Below are 17,446 nucleotides of genomic sequence, written 5' to 3' on the forward strand. Positions count from 1 at the left end.
ATCTTTAATTTCAAGTTCACTTGGATATATTAAATGTAAGTGATCACTGAAACTATTATTATTAAGAGACAATACATCATCAATATACCGGAAGGTGAAATCAAAAGACTGGGCTTTTATGAGAAACTGACCAAGCTATATAAAGTTAACACTGCCCAATAAGCTTCTGTTGCATTGATATCCTTGTTTTGTGGTGCAGATGAGACAAAATGCACTTGCAACTAGGTAATGCTAAGGTCTAGATATCAATATCATGGACTTGACTTTCTGCATTAGTTATATATCCCACCGGAATGTGTCCAAACAGCTGTTTAAAGGGTGATATTTCTAAAACAATCATTTCGTAGGGGAGTTTTGACAGAATATACAGATGTTTTATGTAAAAACTTGAAAGTTCATTGATCCCAAAGGAAGAAAAACAGCAATGCATTTTTATAAGAGTTTAATATCTACATATGATATATATACTGACATTTTATTTGTAAAGGATCATAAAATCAATAGGTTGTAAAAATACATAGGTATTAATTAAAATTAATCTAGACAGATTGTTAATAAAAAAAAATATACAAATGCTTTATCTTGTAAAATTATCACAAAAATAATATATAAATATTATCTAATAAAATATAGTGAATGACTTAGAAAAAGCAGCTTGTATGTAAAAAATGCAGCAATAATCATTTTAAAATTCAGGAATGTTTTTGTAATAATCTTAAAATATATCACTATCTCGAATTGATGTCATCTTTTTTGCTAAATGCAACAACTTGAACATGAGGAATGTTTATAAGATCAACAAACCACAAAAATCTCACAGCAGAACTGAGCAGGTTGAAGATGTGGTATTAAATGCATCGTGTTAAATGACTGATAAAACTCGTTTTGTTTCTTAAAAAAAAAAGTTATAATGAAAAGATATTGTAGCACTTAAATACTTAATATGAATTTCAATTACAATCTGTTAAATGAAATTGGTGATACTTTAAAATTCTGGCATTTTATACTCATAGAAAATTTCATAATCTTTAATTTTCATTTCAAGTTATCATCATCAATTATTTGTAAAAAAAAAAAAAGAATGTTTCAATAATTACCCCAGTTCAAAATTTCTGAAAAAATGCCATTGTTTTTCTCATGATTAGCTTATCTTCACATTCTATCAATATTGTCATTGTACATTGAATACTGTTCAGCATGGTCAGCAGATCTGAACTGTGATTGTACTAATTTGTAGAAATAAAAAAAAATGTGTACCAAAAAAATATAATACTGTTCATAACTGAACTGTAAGGATTTAATGAAAAAAAATAAGACACATGGAATATGAAAATAAATAACAAAATAAATCAACATGAATTATACTACCTGAATATATATTATTAATCATTATATCTACAAAAAGGCCAAATAACTTATACATTTAAAACTAAGACATTACATTTTCGCTTCATAAGAAGAGAAACACAAGTAAGAAAATATGGCAGAAGATTGTTTCTTGTTGTATTATATCACAACTACTAAATCCTTTGAATAAAATAAGCACATAAATAGTTACAGAATACTTGTATATCCATAAATTCACACAATTAGTCTGGTAACTCAAGAGTTTGACAAAAAAAAAAAGAAAGAAAAAATATTTAAGGGAGATAATTTGAAATTTTATTTTGAATAAATTTTAAATAATTTGTTTCTATACATTCTCTTTATACATGTATGTATATGAAATGAGGAGGAGACTATTGCCAATGTTGTAATGGTTGAAATTTCCTGATTTTAAAAGAAATCACAACAGAGTTTCATATATCCAGTATATATCCAGTATCTACAAACACAACAACAAGTTTGGCACATTATGTGTGTACTAAACTATATCTGTTTATAATGCTTCAACAAAAACAAAACAAAACAAATACAAAACACTTAAAGCTCTCTGTAACAAATTGGATTTACATGTATAATGAAAATCTGAAATGTTGGCAGGAATTCTGATTTAAAAGAATAAAAATAGATCTCATGTGTATAACAAACAATTGCAAAGTACAACAAAATTCTTAATATGAATCATTAATATTATTTACAAAAAAAGTCAAAAATCGATGTCTCATTTGTACTTGTATTAACTTAATACAAAATGTGTCATCAGATTTATATCACAGACTCAGCATTGTAGAGCTTCATTTTACCTACTCTATATATACAACACTTACTCTAAAGGATTTCAACACAAACAATTTTCCCATGATTCTTTTTTTCCCGTAAAAAACATAATGGGTGTACTTCAAATCATAACATTATTTTAATTAATGAGATAAAAAAAGGTTATGATCTGTGATTGGACAGTGAATATATGATTTGGGTGTATGACAATTAATATACACTGCAGCACTATTTATTGCAATCTGGTGATAACGTAATTTTAAGAGTAAAACACAGTCATTTTGAGGAAGAGTATTGTGACTGAAGTACAATCCCAAGATATGCGTAAGTTTTTAATGTTAGTAATTATCAAAAAATTATCCCTTTTTTCCCAAAAAAAACCTTTTTCATCTACAAAATATTTATTCTTCTTTTTACTAGTGAAAATACAAATCTATGAAATATGAGTTAGGTTCACATATCATATATATATTACTCATTCTTGTACCCAACTTGTACCCCAAAAACATCTCAAATATAAGCAGAAAGCATCTTTTACTTGAACTGAACCTACTATTAATTTTTAACATGAAGACATTGTACAATAAAGTTAGTCTATGCTACTCTGACAGCCATTCCTTGAGGTAATTTAGTAACTGTTTGAATTACATTATGTCTGGCGCATGTTACATTAGGAGCACTGGAGTCGTAACATGGGCATAATGGACGTGGTTTGGGAACATAATCTTGACGGTACATGGTACTATCTTCAAATGGAGCATCACTTTGGAGGGCTGTGTTATCTGGTTTGAAGGATCGATTTGGTACCATGCCATGTGGAATGTAATGGGCTTTCTGTGTTGACATGCCTTCAAATGGGGCATTGTTGGGATGGTATCCTTCTCTAGCAGGCTGTTCCACTCTCCTCACCTGCCACTGTTTGTAGTTCTGTGCATAATTTGTTGTACCATCAAAAGGTGCGTTGGAGACTTTTCCAGCATCTGTTGGTCTCATTAGGGCATTTCTAGCCAATGGCAATTCTCTATATGTTGAATTATGGGTAGTTTGCATGAACATATCACCTTCTGGTTTCTTGTAACCATCTTGAACGTGAACATATGGCTTGGATGTTGGGTATTTGATATAATCTTTACGGTTAGTTGTTAAATCTTCTAATGGCTGACCTGACGAGAATGCTTGATTATCTGGCTTGAAACTTTTTGTAAGTTCACCAACTGGTCCCCTGTAGTCTCTTTTAAATGTTGTGACACCATCAAAGGGTACGCCTGGTGCTTTGTACTGCTCTCTTTCCCGTACAAACTTTGGCCCTAAAGCATGTGGTTGATAGGATTGCCTGTAATCAGTATTGTCAGCAAATGGTGCATCAGATAATTTTGATGCCTCTTGTGGTTTCATTGATTGGCGAGGCTGCTGAGCATATTTACGATAATCATGATTCATAGTTGTCTGTCCTTCAAATCTGGCAGTTGGTTGTACCCATGCATCTTTACTAACGTAAGGTCCTGGACGACCAGACATATCCCATTTCTTATAATCCGCTGAAATAAGAAAAGTAAGTTAGAAACATCCTGATGTTTACTTTTGTCTTTAAATTCATTGGACAGATATAATATAAAATACAATGTAAAGTTCATTACTATGAGAGACCAGATTGGATAATGTATATGTTCCTATTTGCTATCGTAACTGTTTGAAGACAAAGTTTACAATCAACTAATGATAAGTTAAAAAAGTTTTTTTGACAAATTTATGATACAACATGGAAAACATACTTTTATATTCTATTGTAGTTTCAACCTGTATTTTTTTAAAGATTTTAAAATCAATAAATTAGATAGAAAGTTTGATTGGTAATAAATATTTCAGATCACATTTTTTTAAATCCATCCTTCACTTACATTTATAAGTAGGTTCTCCTTCAAATTTTCCACCTTGCATCTTCTGACCATCATGTCGAATCTGTTGTGCAGGTGGTGCCATCTTCTCTGTAAAAAAATATCAAAAGATGTGAATTTGAAACTTTTAAGTTGTGTTTAACATTCTTAACCCTTACCATGCGGAATTGTTTTTAGAAAATGTCTAATTTTCGTTTATTTGCAAAAATATGCAAATTATATGCAAATGAGCTTAGCCCTGTTGCTGTAGCATATTGATTTCTTTAAATCTAATAAAGGTGATCACGGGGTGGGGTGCTCGGGGTGAGGAGGCGGAATTTTTTTGACGGGAATTTGCCCCAAAGTGGGTCAACAGGTGCAAAAAACGTCAATTTTGCCGATTTTTCACCCCTTCTCTTGACCCAGAAGACCCAGGGTTGCTGGTTAAGGTATCCAGTTGTAGCCTGCGTGTAGAGTGGACCCTAGTGAACAAATAGACCCCAACAGTTGTTAGGTCGGAGTGAATCTGATCTTGATTCATCGGTCTACAGAAGGTCATTTGGACCCAAAATACCGAATTTCACGATTTTTGCCGATTTCTGACTTCGAATGGACCCAAAACCGGAAGTAGTTGTTTCCTATGCGTATTTCAATAATAATAATGATCAGTAGTTATATGGCTGTGGGTTTGCACTATCTTTGCCAGTTTTATGCCTCTGAACTTCTTGTGTAAGATACAGATGTGAAGCCTACCCCTCCAGAAAATCGAGTTTTAGCCAATTTCAAATTTCCAAGTCCGTATTTGTGCTCAAAATGCTACTTATACATGAGAAACGTGAATATGGATAGCCTCAGATTGACGGAACATGCATAACTTTTAAAATAAGTATCATAAAGTGGACTTCTAAAAGTATGGAACGCCATTAGAGCCAAATAACGGTTATTAGGGTCCGCCCGTCAAAAGACGGGTACCGCATGGTAAGGGTTAATAAAAGTTAAATTTATAGTTTAAAATAAAATCAAAGTAGGTATGACACATGTACTGATTCAGATCAAATGGTGTACAAGAAAAGATAGAGCGAAAAAGTAGCATCTTTAATGATGATCTTCATGCTTTATGCAGTTGCTAAAGGTTTTCACCAATACCAAATCATAATACACTGTACTACAAGATCTAGATTGTTTCTAACAGTTGTTAGCATACTTTATTGATAAAGTGTTCTTGGCTAAACATTAAGTGGTAAAACAATTAAAGGGTGAAATCATGCAGCCTATGATATAATGAACTATAATTGCCAAGAATTATTACTTGATTTTATAAATTAAAAACATAAAATGCATTGACTAACAATGAACTGTTGTGCTTTTTGTCATCTTTCCACTATTCAATATATCAATAAATCAAAAAGACATATATCTCACATTTAGCAATGATGTCAGGAGTTGGTTTGTATTTAAAGGTTATCAGGACAGTAGTTAGAATGTCTAGAAATGGATTATTTAGTGTCATGAATCTCTGACATTTATAGTCAAGCCTTCAGTTGCATTTTGACTTGAATTAGTCTCTAGTAGTATTATCAAGGCCTTTTATAGCTGACTATATGTGGTATGGGCTTTGCTCATTGTAGAAGGCCGTACGGTGACCTTTAATTGTTAATGTTTGTGTCATTTTGGTCTTTTGTGGATAGTTGTCTCATTGGCAATCATACCACATCTTCTTTTTTATATCTAGTAGTATTGTTTGCTAACAGAGAGTCATCCAAACACCCTTTGCAGTGGTTTTAGTATACATTGAGTGTGGGAACAACAATAAATCTAATGTTATGCCTTCTTAAGCAGTTATAGCGGTAAGAGGAATTGTGCGAAATTGTCTTTTCTTCTAAATACCTATTTATAAAAAGTCTTGAAATAATATGAATAGATAACACTTTTGGCTAACACCAGTATTGTCCCGGGTAGGGGGTTACTTCCTATGTTTTTAGTGGTATAAGTGTCACTTTTTCATGTCCTGCTGGTTAGAACAAGGTCACTTTTTCATGCCCTGCTGGTTAGAACAAGGTCACTTTTTCATGCCCTGCTGGTTAGAACAAGGTCACTTTTTCATGCCCTGCTGGTTAGAACAAGGTCACTTTTTCATGTTCTGCTGGTTAGAACAAGGTCACTTTTTCATGTCCTACTGGTTAGAACAAAGTTGTTTTTTCATGCCTTGCTGGTGAGAATGGTCATTTTCTAAACAAAGTATTTTTCTAGAACAGGATTGCTTATTTAACTGTTTAAGATACAGTTCAGAACACTGGGTCTATTTTATACAGTCCAGAACAGGGTAAACATTTTCTGAGAGTGTATAGAACAGGGTATGTTTTTCAATATTTCTGTTGAGAACAAGGTATATTTTTCCATGTTTCTGATTAGAACAGGGTATGATTGTGGGCACAGTTATACCCAAAAGGGTAGTCAGTAACGGCCCTGGAAGTATTGTATAAATGATTATTTTAACCCAAACTTACTTGTGAAATCTTTATTATAAGACGTCATTCCATCCATTGCACCATCAGGTCTTTGGTACTGATCTGGTACTCTAACGAATGGTTTCTCCATCGGATGCTTGATGTAATCTTGTCTGAAAAGTAAATCATATTATCATATAACTTAATTGTGTTTATTTGGTCTAGAAATAAATCTTCTACTGTCTCAAGCTAAACTATCCACAAAAAGGTAATATTACAACTTTTTATTTTAATTTGTTATGATAGTGTTTTAAATATCAATTGAACTAAATTTAATAGAAAGTAGAAAAAATCTAAATAAATTGAAACTTGTAAATGTAAGAGAAGAGTGTTCAGCCACACAAGTCTTCTAATTCATAAGTTTTGTTTTTTGCTATTTAGACCCCATACAAATGGAAAAGTATTAATATTCTAAACTTTTATTTACATATTTCTACTTTAAAGTTACATTAGATAAACATCATAATGACAACAACAAACCATTCTTTTGTTTAACATTTAATTCTCTTACCATATCCAAACTAATGACCGTCAGGCCTTTGTCTATATACATCAAGTGTGAATAAAAATATTGACCTATGATATGCTTGACAAATAAGTTTTAAATTTACCTGTAAAAACTTGCAGAGGTGGGGATTTTTGATATTTGAAATGAAAATGCAAATCAAAACAAAAGTCAAAAACATTTTGTAGTAATGAAAAAATAATTTGAAACTTCTGGAATCTCATTCCTTGGTTCAGGCTACATTAACCAAGCTCTATGAACATGAACTTAATATTTTAGAAAATTTGTTGAAAATACAGGAATATATGAGTAAAAAAACTTTAGTGCATAGACAGCAATCATATAGTCCCTATAAGCTCAACCAATACAACTTATAAGTACTACATGTACATGTGTATCACTACACACTCTAAGTTTCACACTATAAATTCAATAGTTAATTGAAAGTTTCTGAGTAGATATTATGTTCTATCTACATCATGTACATTTTTGTACATATAAAAAAATCTTTGAGATATGGTACACATACCTATTTGTGGTTCTATCCTCAAAACTTCCACCTTGCATAGCCTCTGCATTTGGTTTGAAGCTTTCTCTCATTGTAAGGGGGTGCTGTTTGTATGTCTGATTGTATTCTGTTGATTTCTGGGAGGGGTCTCCTCGACCAATAACATCTGTGTGTACATGGGGCCTGGTATGCTTCCTAAAAAAGAAAAAAATAATCATTGATTCATAATTGCAAGAAAAGTACAACAGTACAATTAATTGTGGATAAAATGAGAACCCTAAATATGTGTGAATGATTTATTTTGATTGGTTTTACCCATAATGATAATGCATGAGGAATAATGAAGAAAAAAAATTGATAACAAAATAATCAATTGTAAAAATATTTCTGATGAATTATGAATGATAATATTTAAAATATAATGAATTATAAAAAATCTCATATTCCTACTAAAGGGAGATAATTCACATTTAAAATGCAACACTAGTTTTTTAAATGTAAATGTTCTATCAAACAGCATATAAATAATGCACATACAGCTTTTTATTAATAACAACTCCAGTTATACAACCAAAACAAATTCTATTCAGGTTAATCTACTAGTTAATATCTTTTTAAATTTGGAACATATTTAAATCCTAAAATGTTAATCTGTGGTTTGGATCATTGGTTTTACAAGATCAGGTGTAAGAGAGTCATTTAGACCACGCTTTAAAACAAAGTGTTTACTCAGATTGTTTAAATCAAACCTTTAAAAAAAATTACAGTTAACGAAGCAAGAAGACCTACTCCAGTGTCGTATTATAATGATCTATTTATTATTATTTTTATTCACGGTTTTTGCCAAGTAAAGAAAACAACCCTTCTATGAATGAATTAGCTGAACTGATTACTTGCTAGTGAGTGCAACTAGTAAGGTTATGTCAGGGAGGCCAAAAAGTACATTTCTGATCATTAACATTAGACTAAAAATAAATTTCAAAATAATTTGTTGACAAACCTGTCAGGAAGGGAAATAAATATTAAAGGGAATTAATATAAAGAAAGACTGGCGGGAAATTTTAAAACTCGTTTCTAAAAAGATTAACTCGTCAGACGACCACTAAATAAAATTGCTTTGATGAAGAAGAAAATGAAACTGCAACAACATGAATAAAATATTTACATAATGTTTATGAGAGATATTTGTTTGAATAAGGCTGATTTGAAGTATTAATATTCAAGGAATGAATAAATAAATAAAACAGATGAGCCACAAATGTTTATGTTACAAGTAAATGAAAAAAAATGAAAATTGCATGTGACAGACATGTACATGTTTATCTACATGCATTCTTGACAGCTCCATGTTTAAAAAATACAAATCGTATATTGGATAAAATAATATGTTGGCATGACCTTAAACGTTAAAATAATTCGTTAGGAGTGTTGATCATTTGCTGTAGCAAACATGGATGCAACTACTTACTCATTCAAAAAATCAATCTGATGATGATACCTAGAAATTTGAATAAAACAATTCATTTTTGACGCAGCCAAGATCAAATAGAAATTATAGTAATAAAAATTGGTCAGCTTTATCTTTTTCTTAAAAAAATTGTGAAATGGGAGGTAACCCACTAGTCAGATGTCACATCTTTAACCAGACTGCAGTCCTAATCATACTCTATGAGACATCCTTTGTTTAGGGCTACAAGTAAGCAGCTTCCTGAATATAACATATGAATAAATAAATTTTAAGCTAGTAGAACTAGCCATAAGGTACAAGTACTAAATCCCACCTAAAGCTGATGAGTAAAATCTAAATGATGCTTCATAACTCAACTAAGAAGTAAATGGTGATCAAAACATCCACTAGATTACCTCAAGTGTTTAATGTCAATAACATAAGTCTAATAAAGATAAAAGTTACCATAAAGACCTGACAGGTTTGTGCCAAACACTATGTTTGTATATATATAAATATGTTTCATGATATTAATGCTGGTCTCCCCAGGATCAAACATAATGGTCTTTATTTAGTTTGCATTACACTAGACAATCTTGATTCCCTATGGCACTAACATAAAACGCATTTCAACAAAACAACAAAACAAACAAACATTTTATTTTAACATATTACAACTTAATTTTTACAGAATCTTGACCTGTATGTGATTATACAGATCTAGAGTTTTGTGAACAACGCAGTTAATTATAACAAGGCGACTTGCTTGCAGTGCTATTTGCATTAGTTTGCATAGGCAGATCCAGGGTCCCCTTTTTGTTGGAAAAATTTGGTTGATTGTATAGGGAATCAGTGAAGCATGAATGGAGCAGGCCCCTTACTAAAAGTTGTGGATCTGCCACTGGTTTGGACATCGACTTAGAGCCAATATGACTAACTAAATCATTATTTGGAAATATGTCTAACTCTAGGGCAGAAAGGCACAAAAAGAAATTAATGAATCTTGATCAGTTCACTGCAGTTTTCTGTGAAAAAAAAACTAGAAACAGCATTCTGAATTTAATATGTAATTTTGATTTGTTTGAAGTTTTAGAAAAGTGAAGTTGTGACACTTGAAGTCACCAATGAAGTCTGATTTTCTTTTTAAGTTTTAAACAAGGCAAAACAAATGTTTCAGGTTACACAAATCAGACATAGTTAATTATTATGTATCTTAATTTAATGACACCTTATTTAACATTGACAAAAAGTTTTCAAATATATAATGTTTGGTGCAAATTTCAGTATGAAATAATAAACTAATGGCTATTTTTGATTCGGAAGAATTCAACAGGAATAGTTTTGATGTTTCATTGTAATTTGTACATACTGTCATGATACATGTACTATATGATTTGTTTTGAATTTTTCAACCTGCCTTTTAATTCTTATTCACTTTAGATTATGTAATTTTTTAATGTACTCATGTACTTTAAGGAAGCTGGCTTGTCATGTTTTAGATTTTTGTCAGATTTACGGAATCCTCTGGTTTTATCCAATTGAATGCCTTGAAAAATTTGCCAAGTGACCCCCATTTTTCTTTTTGTAAATCTTTTACATGTATAATGATAAGCCATCTGTAAAAGTCTTATAAAATTTTAATTACTTTTTAACAGTTTTTGAGAACTTCAACGTCCTTCATTTGGTCAGTTTTGCCAGATTTTTGACATACTGTGAACTGATTTTATTTAAGAATTGAATGCTTCTTTTTGTAAATTTATTGGGGTGTAAAAGCGTTGACCTAAGTACATTTTGTATGAAGCGCTGAAGCGCTTCATTCGTAAAATGTACGCACGGTCAACGCTTTTACAACCCTATAAAGTTACAAAAAGAAGCATTCAATACTTATAATTACATTTTTTAGCTAGGATCATGAAAACACGATTTTTTATCAAGTTTTATTTAATTTACCTGTGCACTTTATTGTGGGACCTTGTGTCATCATGCATGATAAATGTTATTGTCTGATGCAATTGTTTACGGAATAACATGTGATGTGCTGTTAGCCAATCAGAATAACGTATTATAATGAACCATACATCTAATGTAATTATAATGTTTTGACAGTCAGTACAATCTTTTACTGCCTTCCTTTTATTTTAGTTAATGATCATGAACAGCACTATGCGCTTGTATAAATTTTAAATTTGACGCTTACTTTAGCCTAAAAAGGCCCTTTGGTGCCTGATGGTAACAGGCATTTCAGATACAGACCCTCATTAATTGAACTCCAGTCAAATGATGTCTAAACTGTTTTTAGTTTGACCATGATGTTGCAAAAATAAACTTATCACCTTCCAAAGCTAATTATCTTTCAATCTACTGACAAGATGCCCTAGCATGTTATGATGGTCACTGACAGGACCAGAAATAGTCATTTTGACCAGAGCTACATGTATGTTTATGGAGAATCTATGAGGAATATATGGTAAAATAAAATCTAAGAAAGTGTAATCTTTATCAATCAGTAATCATGGTAACTTGAAACCCAACATGTTTTTCATGACCTAAATTGCATACATTTGACATCTATTACTATGCCAGTTGCAGAATACAGTAGTAAGTTGAGTCCGTCATCCAAAATGTAGGCATTGTCAATTTCAAGACATGTTGAGCTAACGGGTGAAAAAAAAAAAATTATGCTGAGGGGGGGAAAGGATCTTTATCACGACTCCAGGATCGGGTGTTTTTAAGCTCAGGATTTCAGGATTGATCCTTTCCGGATCCAGGATTTTTTTTTTCAAATTGAAGGATGTCAGGATTTAGATTTATTTAAATTTCGGACCTTGGAATTTCATGTTTTTAAGCCCATGATTTGAGGATGAGGACCCCTCTGACCACCGTGCCTTCTATCTGACGATCTTTTCTGATAAAATATCATTTTAATGACAACAGTTCAACCAGGGTCTGTTCAAGTTTAAAATGGGGGTTCCAACCCAGAATAAAGCGGGGTCTTAACCATAGTGCCCTTTCAAAAGCGTTTATATAGAAAAAAAGGGGGGCTCAAACTGACCAATCACCCCATTCTCCCTAGGCTCACAACTACAGACTTATACAGATTTTTTATTGATGAATGTAAACAAGTTAGATCATTTTTGTGTTGGTGGGGACGGATTTTTTTAGCCAACCATGTATGTACATATTTGGCCCAAAATTACACTTTCTAGTTTGGATTTAATATATATATGTATATCTGATTAGTTCCTGTGTAAATAAGCATAATTCAAAACACAAATTCATGCAGGGTACTAAAACCCTGTCTTTTATAAATACATGACAGACCGTGGTGAATTTCCTATAAATGTAAAGACTCTAAATTTTTACGTGTACGGATCTGTACGGTTTGATTATTTTTTCAGGTGAGAATTTTTGACAGGTTACTTACCCACATATGCATTCGTTACATTTTGACGTCATTTTTATAACTTTTTTCTGGTGAATTGCACTCGTATGACTCTCTTCCTCACAGTTGTATTCCTCCTCAATCAAACGTCGTTAAGCGCACCTGACAGGTGTTTATCAAAATGGTGGATGGCAACTGTTGACAAACCTGTCGGGAAGGGAAATAAATATTAAAGGGAATTAATATAAAGAAAGACTGGCGGGAAATTTTAAAATTCGTTTCTCAAAAAGATTAACTCTACCACTAATTGTATTTTATTGTCAAACGAGTGTCAAACCAATCAAGGATTACAGGTGTGAGACGAGATTACCCCCAAAGTTGTTGAATAGCATGAACAAGGATTTGTAATAAAATGTCACTATCAATATTTTATTTTATTTAGAAAACCAGGACATATAACAAAAAGGCATGAAATACATATACGCTCTTGTTAAAAAAAAACGTAACAGCAATACATACATGATCAATGTCAACAATACTATGAAGGGTGTGTATCTCACTCTATATACAAATCCTTGATACTATGTACAATCAGGAACATATATATTAATATACTGTTCCCAGGTACAATACACTTGTACAGTCGGAAAGCTGACTGTGTAAGGATTGGGAAAACAAATGGCTATAGTATTGAAATCAAATTCATATTCAAATTTTGCAGTCAAGAGTCGTATTGCTTTTTCAATTCGGTTAATATTTTGTTATTTTTCTTCAAAGGACTAATAAACAAATTCAAATTTAAATTTAAGGACCAATAAACAAACTCAAATTCAAAGTCAAATGATACATTTATTTAATTGGGTCTGGATCATGGATGAAGATTCCTTCATTTCTCAGTTATTCTTGAATTTTTTATGCCATTTTTTCTCTACTCTTTATTCTCAATCAATTTGCCTATTATTCTCTATTCTTTATATATTGGCATCTCATTATTCTCGGCTCTTTGTTTTTCCTTCCGTTTTTTTCCTGTTCTTTGATATGTTTCATTCTCTATTACTCTTAATTAAAGATAATCTCTATCAAGCTAACAAAAAAGGTACATAATTAACAAAAGGTAACCCTCTTACTGCGGCAGGGAATATATTCCCCTGGCTTATACCGGACAAACATGCAAGAACACATACAGTTTAACCTGTTAACAGTTACATTCACACATAAACATTTGCCAAGCCATAATTAAAACATAGATTGCTTAGAAAAGGTAAAACTAATACGCACTTTTATTAATAAGTTTATCACGTTTGGTTTTAAAAAATATACTGCAGATTAATAAAAGTTACACATTTGAACATAACAAAATCATTGAACTATACTAACTTGCGAGGATCACATGTTCAAATTCCCCTTCTAGAAGTTGTTTGGGTTCTATATACAATGGTGACAATATATATATAACATTAATAATTACATCAGACATTTAATAAAAATTAAAAAAAATCTTGAGCAGACAATTCACGACGGACAGTGGCTTCCAATAAAATGAATCGATATTATAATATCGTCTCGCACATCTACTATAATGTTGTTTTCTTTGTTCAGACAAAGGATAGATAGAGATTAGTTTATTTTTATAATTGGAAATCTGTTTTACAATCTTACCACACAAGCATCACACTTTTAATTTAGGGAATCATACATAAAATTTAAAGAAAAAAGCTCGGAATCAGAATCTATTTTTAGAAAATAACACTACCTAACCCCCCCCCCCCCCCCCCTTTTTTTTTTAAAGATTTGAATCAATGACCATTTCTTACACTGTATCAGTTAAAAAATATATTTAAAACTTTACCGTTACAGTTGTTGTTCCCGGTATAATTATTAACCACAATGAACGTGTCGTAGATTGGTTGTATATAGCTGACACACATGGAGGCGAAGTAAGAAAGATGTCTGATTGCAATATGTTACTTGTATTGGAACTCAGTGAAAAGTAGGTAACGTCAGTGACGTCGTATACAAAGAGAGCGGTAGCGCAGAATTACGTGTGAACTCAGCATAAGATTGACAGTTTCATTTTGAATTAGATTTACCGTCTCTGATAAAATATAAAACTTAACTTTGAATAACCCGATCACCGCAGAAAAAGAAATTATTACTAGCATTGTATAAATTTACGATGTATATAAAATTTTGTCGTTCATATTTCTCTGTGGCATGTACAATGAGCCTATCGTCGATTCATTTTGGTCTTTCAGTTTACCCACTCTATATCGCACTTTTTACAAGTTTGGGTTTTATATACTGCTTTGATCTTTTTGGGTACAACGACAGAAACGCCTCCGCCTATATAGTGTAGCCCCTGTCGTTTCTATAGGCTGCATAGTTTTTCCGGGAACACTTCACTATGATTTATGGCACTGCACTTAGAGAAAAGTTCGCTGAAACAATTTTAAAGATTCCATCAGATAGCCAGATAGCGGTTGGCATCTCAACTTGAAGTAATCTAACTACATCGACACTATCAAAGACATCAAAGAAATCATTGGAACCCTCTTGAAAGGCGGCATATACAAGCTACTCTATCTTGGAACGAGATAGACCAGTTAGCAAAAGATGCAGCACAGGAGGCCTCAAATCAGGCTAAATGACCAGTACAACGTCATAACAATATCTGATCTGAAAAGTGCAGTTAAGATGTTTACTAAAATTGCAAAATAGATGGAGTAGTATGTGAAACTGGGAGACAATTTCAAGAATTAGTTCCTATTGAAAGAAAGACCCTTCTTCTTGATTATCCCAATCCCGTTATAGGGAGAAACATGTCGACTCGGAATAAAGAACAGGCTACAATAGGCTAAAATAATTCGCCTTCAGAGTAGGACAATCCCTCACGCCATACTGTGAATGTGTCGAAGAGGAAAACACTACCTAATAAACTGTCCGATATACTACCAGAGGAGAAAGAAATGGAAAGACAGCTGGAGATTCAAAACATCAGGATAGATCTTCAAACCATATTAGCACCAGCAAGTAGGGAGACATACGAAAGAACAGAAGATATATAATTAGAGAAGATGTAAAGAGTTCAGGTCGATTTAAAGATTCATTTAACCCTGAAAACCCCCGATCCTGCGTCTAACAAATTAACCAGTAAGTACCGTGTGAAAATACTAACGGAGAAATTAAGTACCAGGATGAAAAAAAAACAGCACAAAGAGAACAGTTGTGCCATAATATTGACCTTAGGATCAGGATCAGGACATATGTTGTATATGAGTGTTACTAGTAAAACCGAGTGAAAAATTTTCATCTTTGGTTAAGTCTGTTTATAAATGTGGTTCCTTGCTGCTTGTTTGTTGGTTTTTTAACTTTAGATATTATCGCTCAGTATAGCTCGAAACAGCAGATGCCTTCTGAAAACAACCACAGTTATTAGTTCCAACAATTTTTTTTGTGCTTGGTCAGTGATTTTCTTTAACTAGGGTTTAGCCAACCAAATATCTGGATGGATGCCGTCTTTGTATAATCTGTAGTTGTAGTGTGTTCTTGTGGATGATGTTCCTTTTTATATTTTGATCATCAGTTTATCTAAAGGTCGTTTTAGAATTTTGGTGATTGGCTGATTATGCTGCCATAGAATTCTTTGATCTTAAAGTTAAGTTTGATGATCTAGTTCGCTATAATAGACCACTATGATTATTTCGTAGACTAATAATGATCTTTAAAAGCTCGAGGACACGTTTCAGAAAAAAAATAAAAAAATGTTTTTCATTTCAAATTTTATTTATTACTTTATATTAGTTCTTACTTATCATATGGTACAACAATCATTCAAATAAATCAATTCAGTTTGGCCCCAGATGACTTTTAAAATGTATGTATCATTGAAAAAGCTCCAAATTATCTCCCTTTGGTGTAAAAATGTCACTTTTTTGCATTAAAATTGAAAAATCTTTTTTAACTCACCGATGACCTATATTTTTTATTATTATGTTCGAATAAGCGGTACTTAAACTAAAGTATTGTAAAATTTTAGCGATTTCTGTAATTTGGTTCTTTTTTTATTCGATATTACCTCTTTTTCTCCTATTAGTTCAACAGGGTAAAAGTACTTTCACAAAAATGTATGCTTCTTTCGAATGGCAGATTGTGAGCATAAATGAACGGTGACCCCATTTTTGTAAACTTTCTTTTCTTTTAAGTATGAGATAAAGTTCAATTATAGAAAAATATACCGAAATCCTATGTAAAGAAAAAAATGATTTAGACCCGCGAACTCCCTTAATATACATCGAAATAAAACTGGGATGCCTTGATCACTGTACAATTGGAGAAACCTTCTATAAATTAAACAAACACGTTCTTTTGAATAACCCACTTTTCAGAACCTGTACCACGGGAACTTAAGGCAGCAACCATTTGATTTTCTGGGAGGGGGGGGGGGGCTATGTTTTTTTTTGGGGAAAAAAGTTTGTTTTCAGGTTTTGGTGAAAAAAATAATTTGTTTTGGACCCTGAGAAAAAAAAGTTTGTTTCACACTCAGCTGCCACTATATGTAATGCTAAAATTGAGAGAAAATCAAATGGTTGCTGCCTAAACGCTTTTAAAAGGCCATCGCAAAGCAAAACTATCAAATACTAAATTACTTATGCAATTGGATTGTTACTAATGACAGATTGGTATGGAATGAGGATATATATTTTTTTTGGCTTAAGAAATTTAAAACATTCATACACCAAGAGATTGAACTGAAGCATGCGGACAATACAAATGTATTTTCACTTACAGACAATCTGACATCCTAGAGAAATGGATAAGACGAAAAAGAGATTTGAGAAAGAGATTTTAAAATTAAGGAGATAGAGAAAAAACTTGAAAGACGGGATGAGGCGAGTATTTGGAGTTGAGTCAAATTTATCGGGAGTGAGAGAGCAATCGTACTCATTTTAAAAAGGGGAGAAAGAATAAATGTTCAGCTCCGTTCTTACCTTAGCGTCCAGCCATCTTCATGTAGCGACGAAGTTTCTAGTTAAACTACTGTGACGTTTAACATAGTGACTAAA

General features: G+C 32.2%; 1 protein-coding gene across 2 annotated transcripts; it reads right to left on the reverse strand.

The window, feature by feature from the left end:
* Window positions 1-425: 425 nt before the first annotated feature.
* Window positions 426-17,446, reverse strand: LOC134714468 (stabilizer of axonemal microtubules 2-like). 2 transcript variants are annotated; one of them, XM_063575742.1, is made up of 6 exons: window positions 17,372-17,434; window positions 12,426-12,590; window positions 7,576-7,749; window positions 6,542-6,654; window positions 4,059-4,145; window positions 426-3,698 (listed from the first exon to the last, which is right to left on the reverse strand). In XM_063575742.1, the coding sequence occupies exons 2-6, from the start codon at window positions 12,455-12,457 to the stop codon at window positions 2,755-2,757; spliced, it is 1,350 nt and encodes a 449-aa protein (XP_063431812.1). In that variant the 5' UTR covers window positions 12,458-12,590; window positions 17,372-17,434; the 3' UTR covers window positions 426-2,754. The 2 variants fall into 2 exon arrangements, with proteins under 2 accessions (XP_063431812.1, XP_063431813.1); XM_063575743.1 differs by lacking the exon at window positions 12,426-12,590 and having other exon boundaries at window positions 17,372-17,446.

Source organism: Mytilus trossulus, chromosome 4 (assembly GCF_036588685.1).
Source record: "Mytilus trossulus isolate FHL-02 chromosome 4, PNRI_Mtr1.1.1.hap1, whole genome shotgun sequence".
Lineage (NCBI taxonomy): Eukaryota > Metazoa > Mollusca > Bivalvia > Mytilida > Mytilidae > Mytilus > Mytilus trossulus.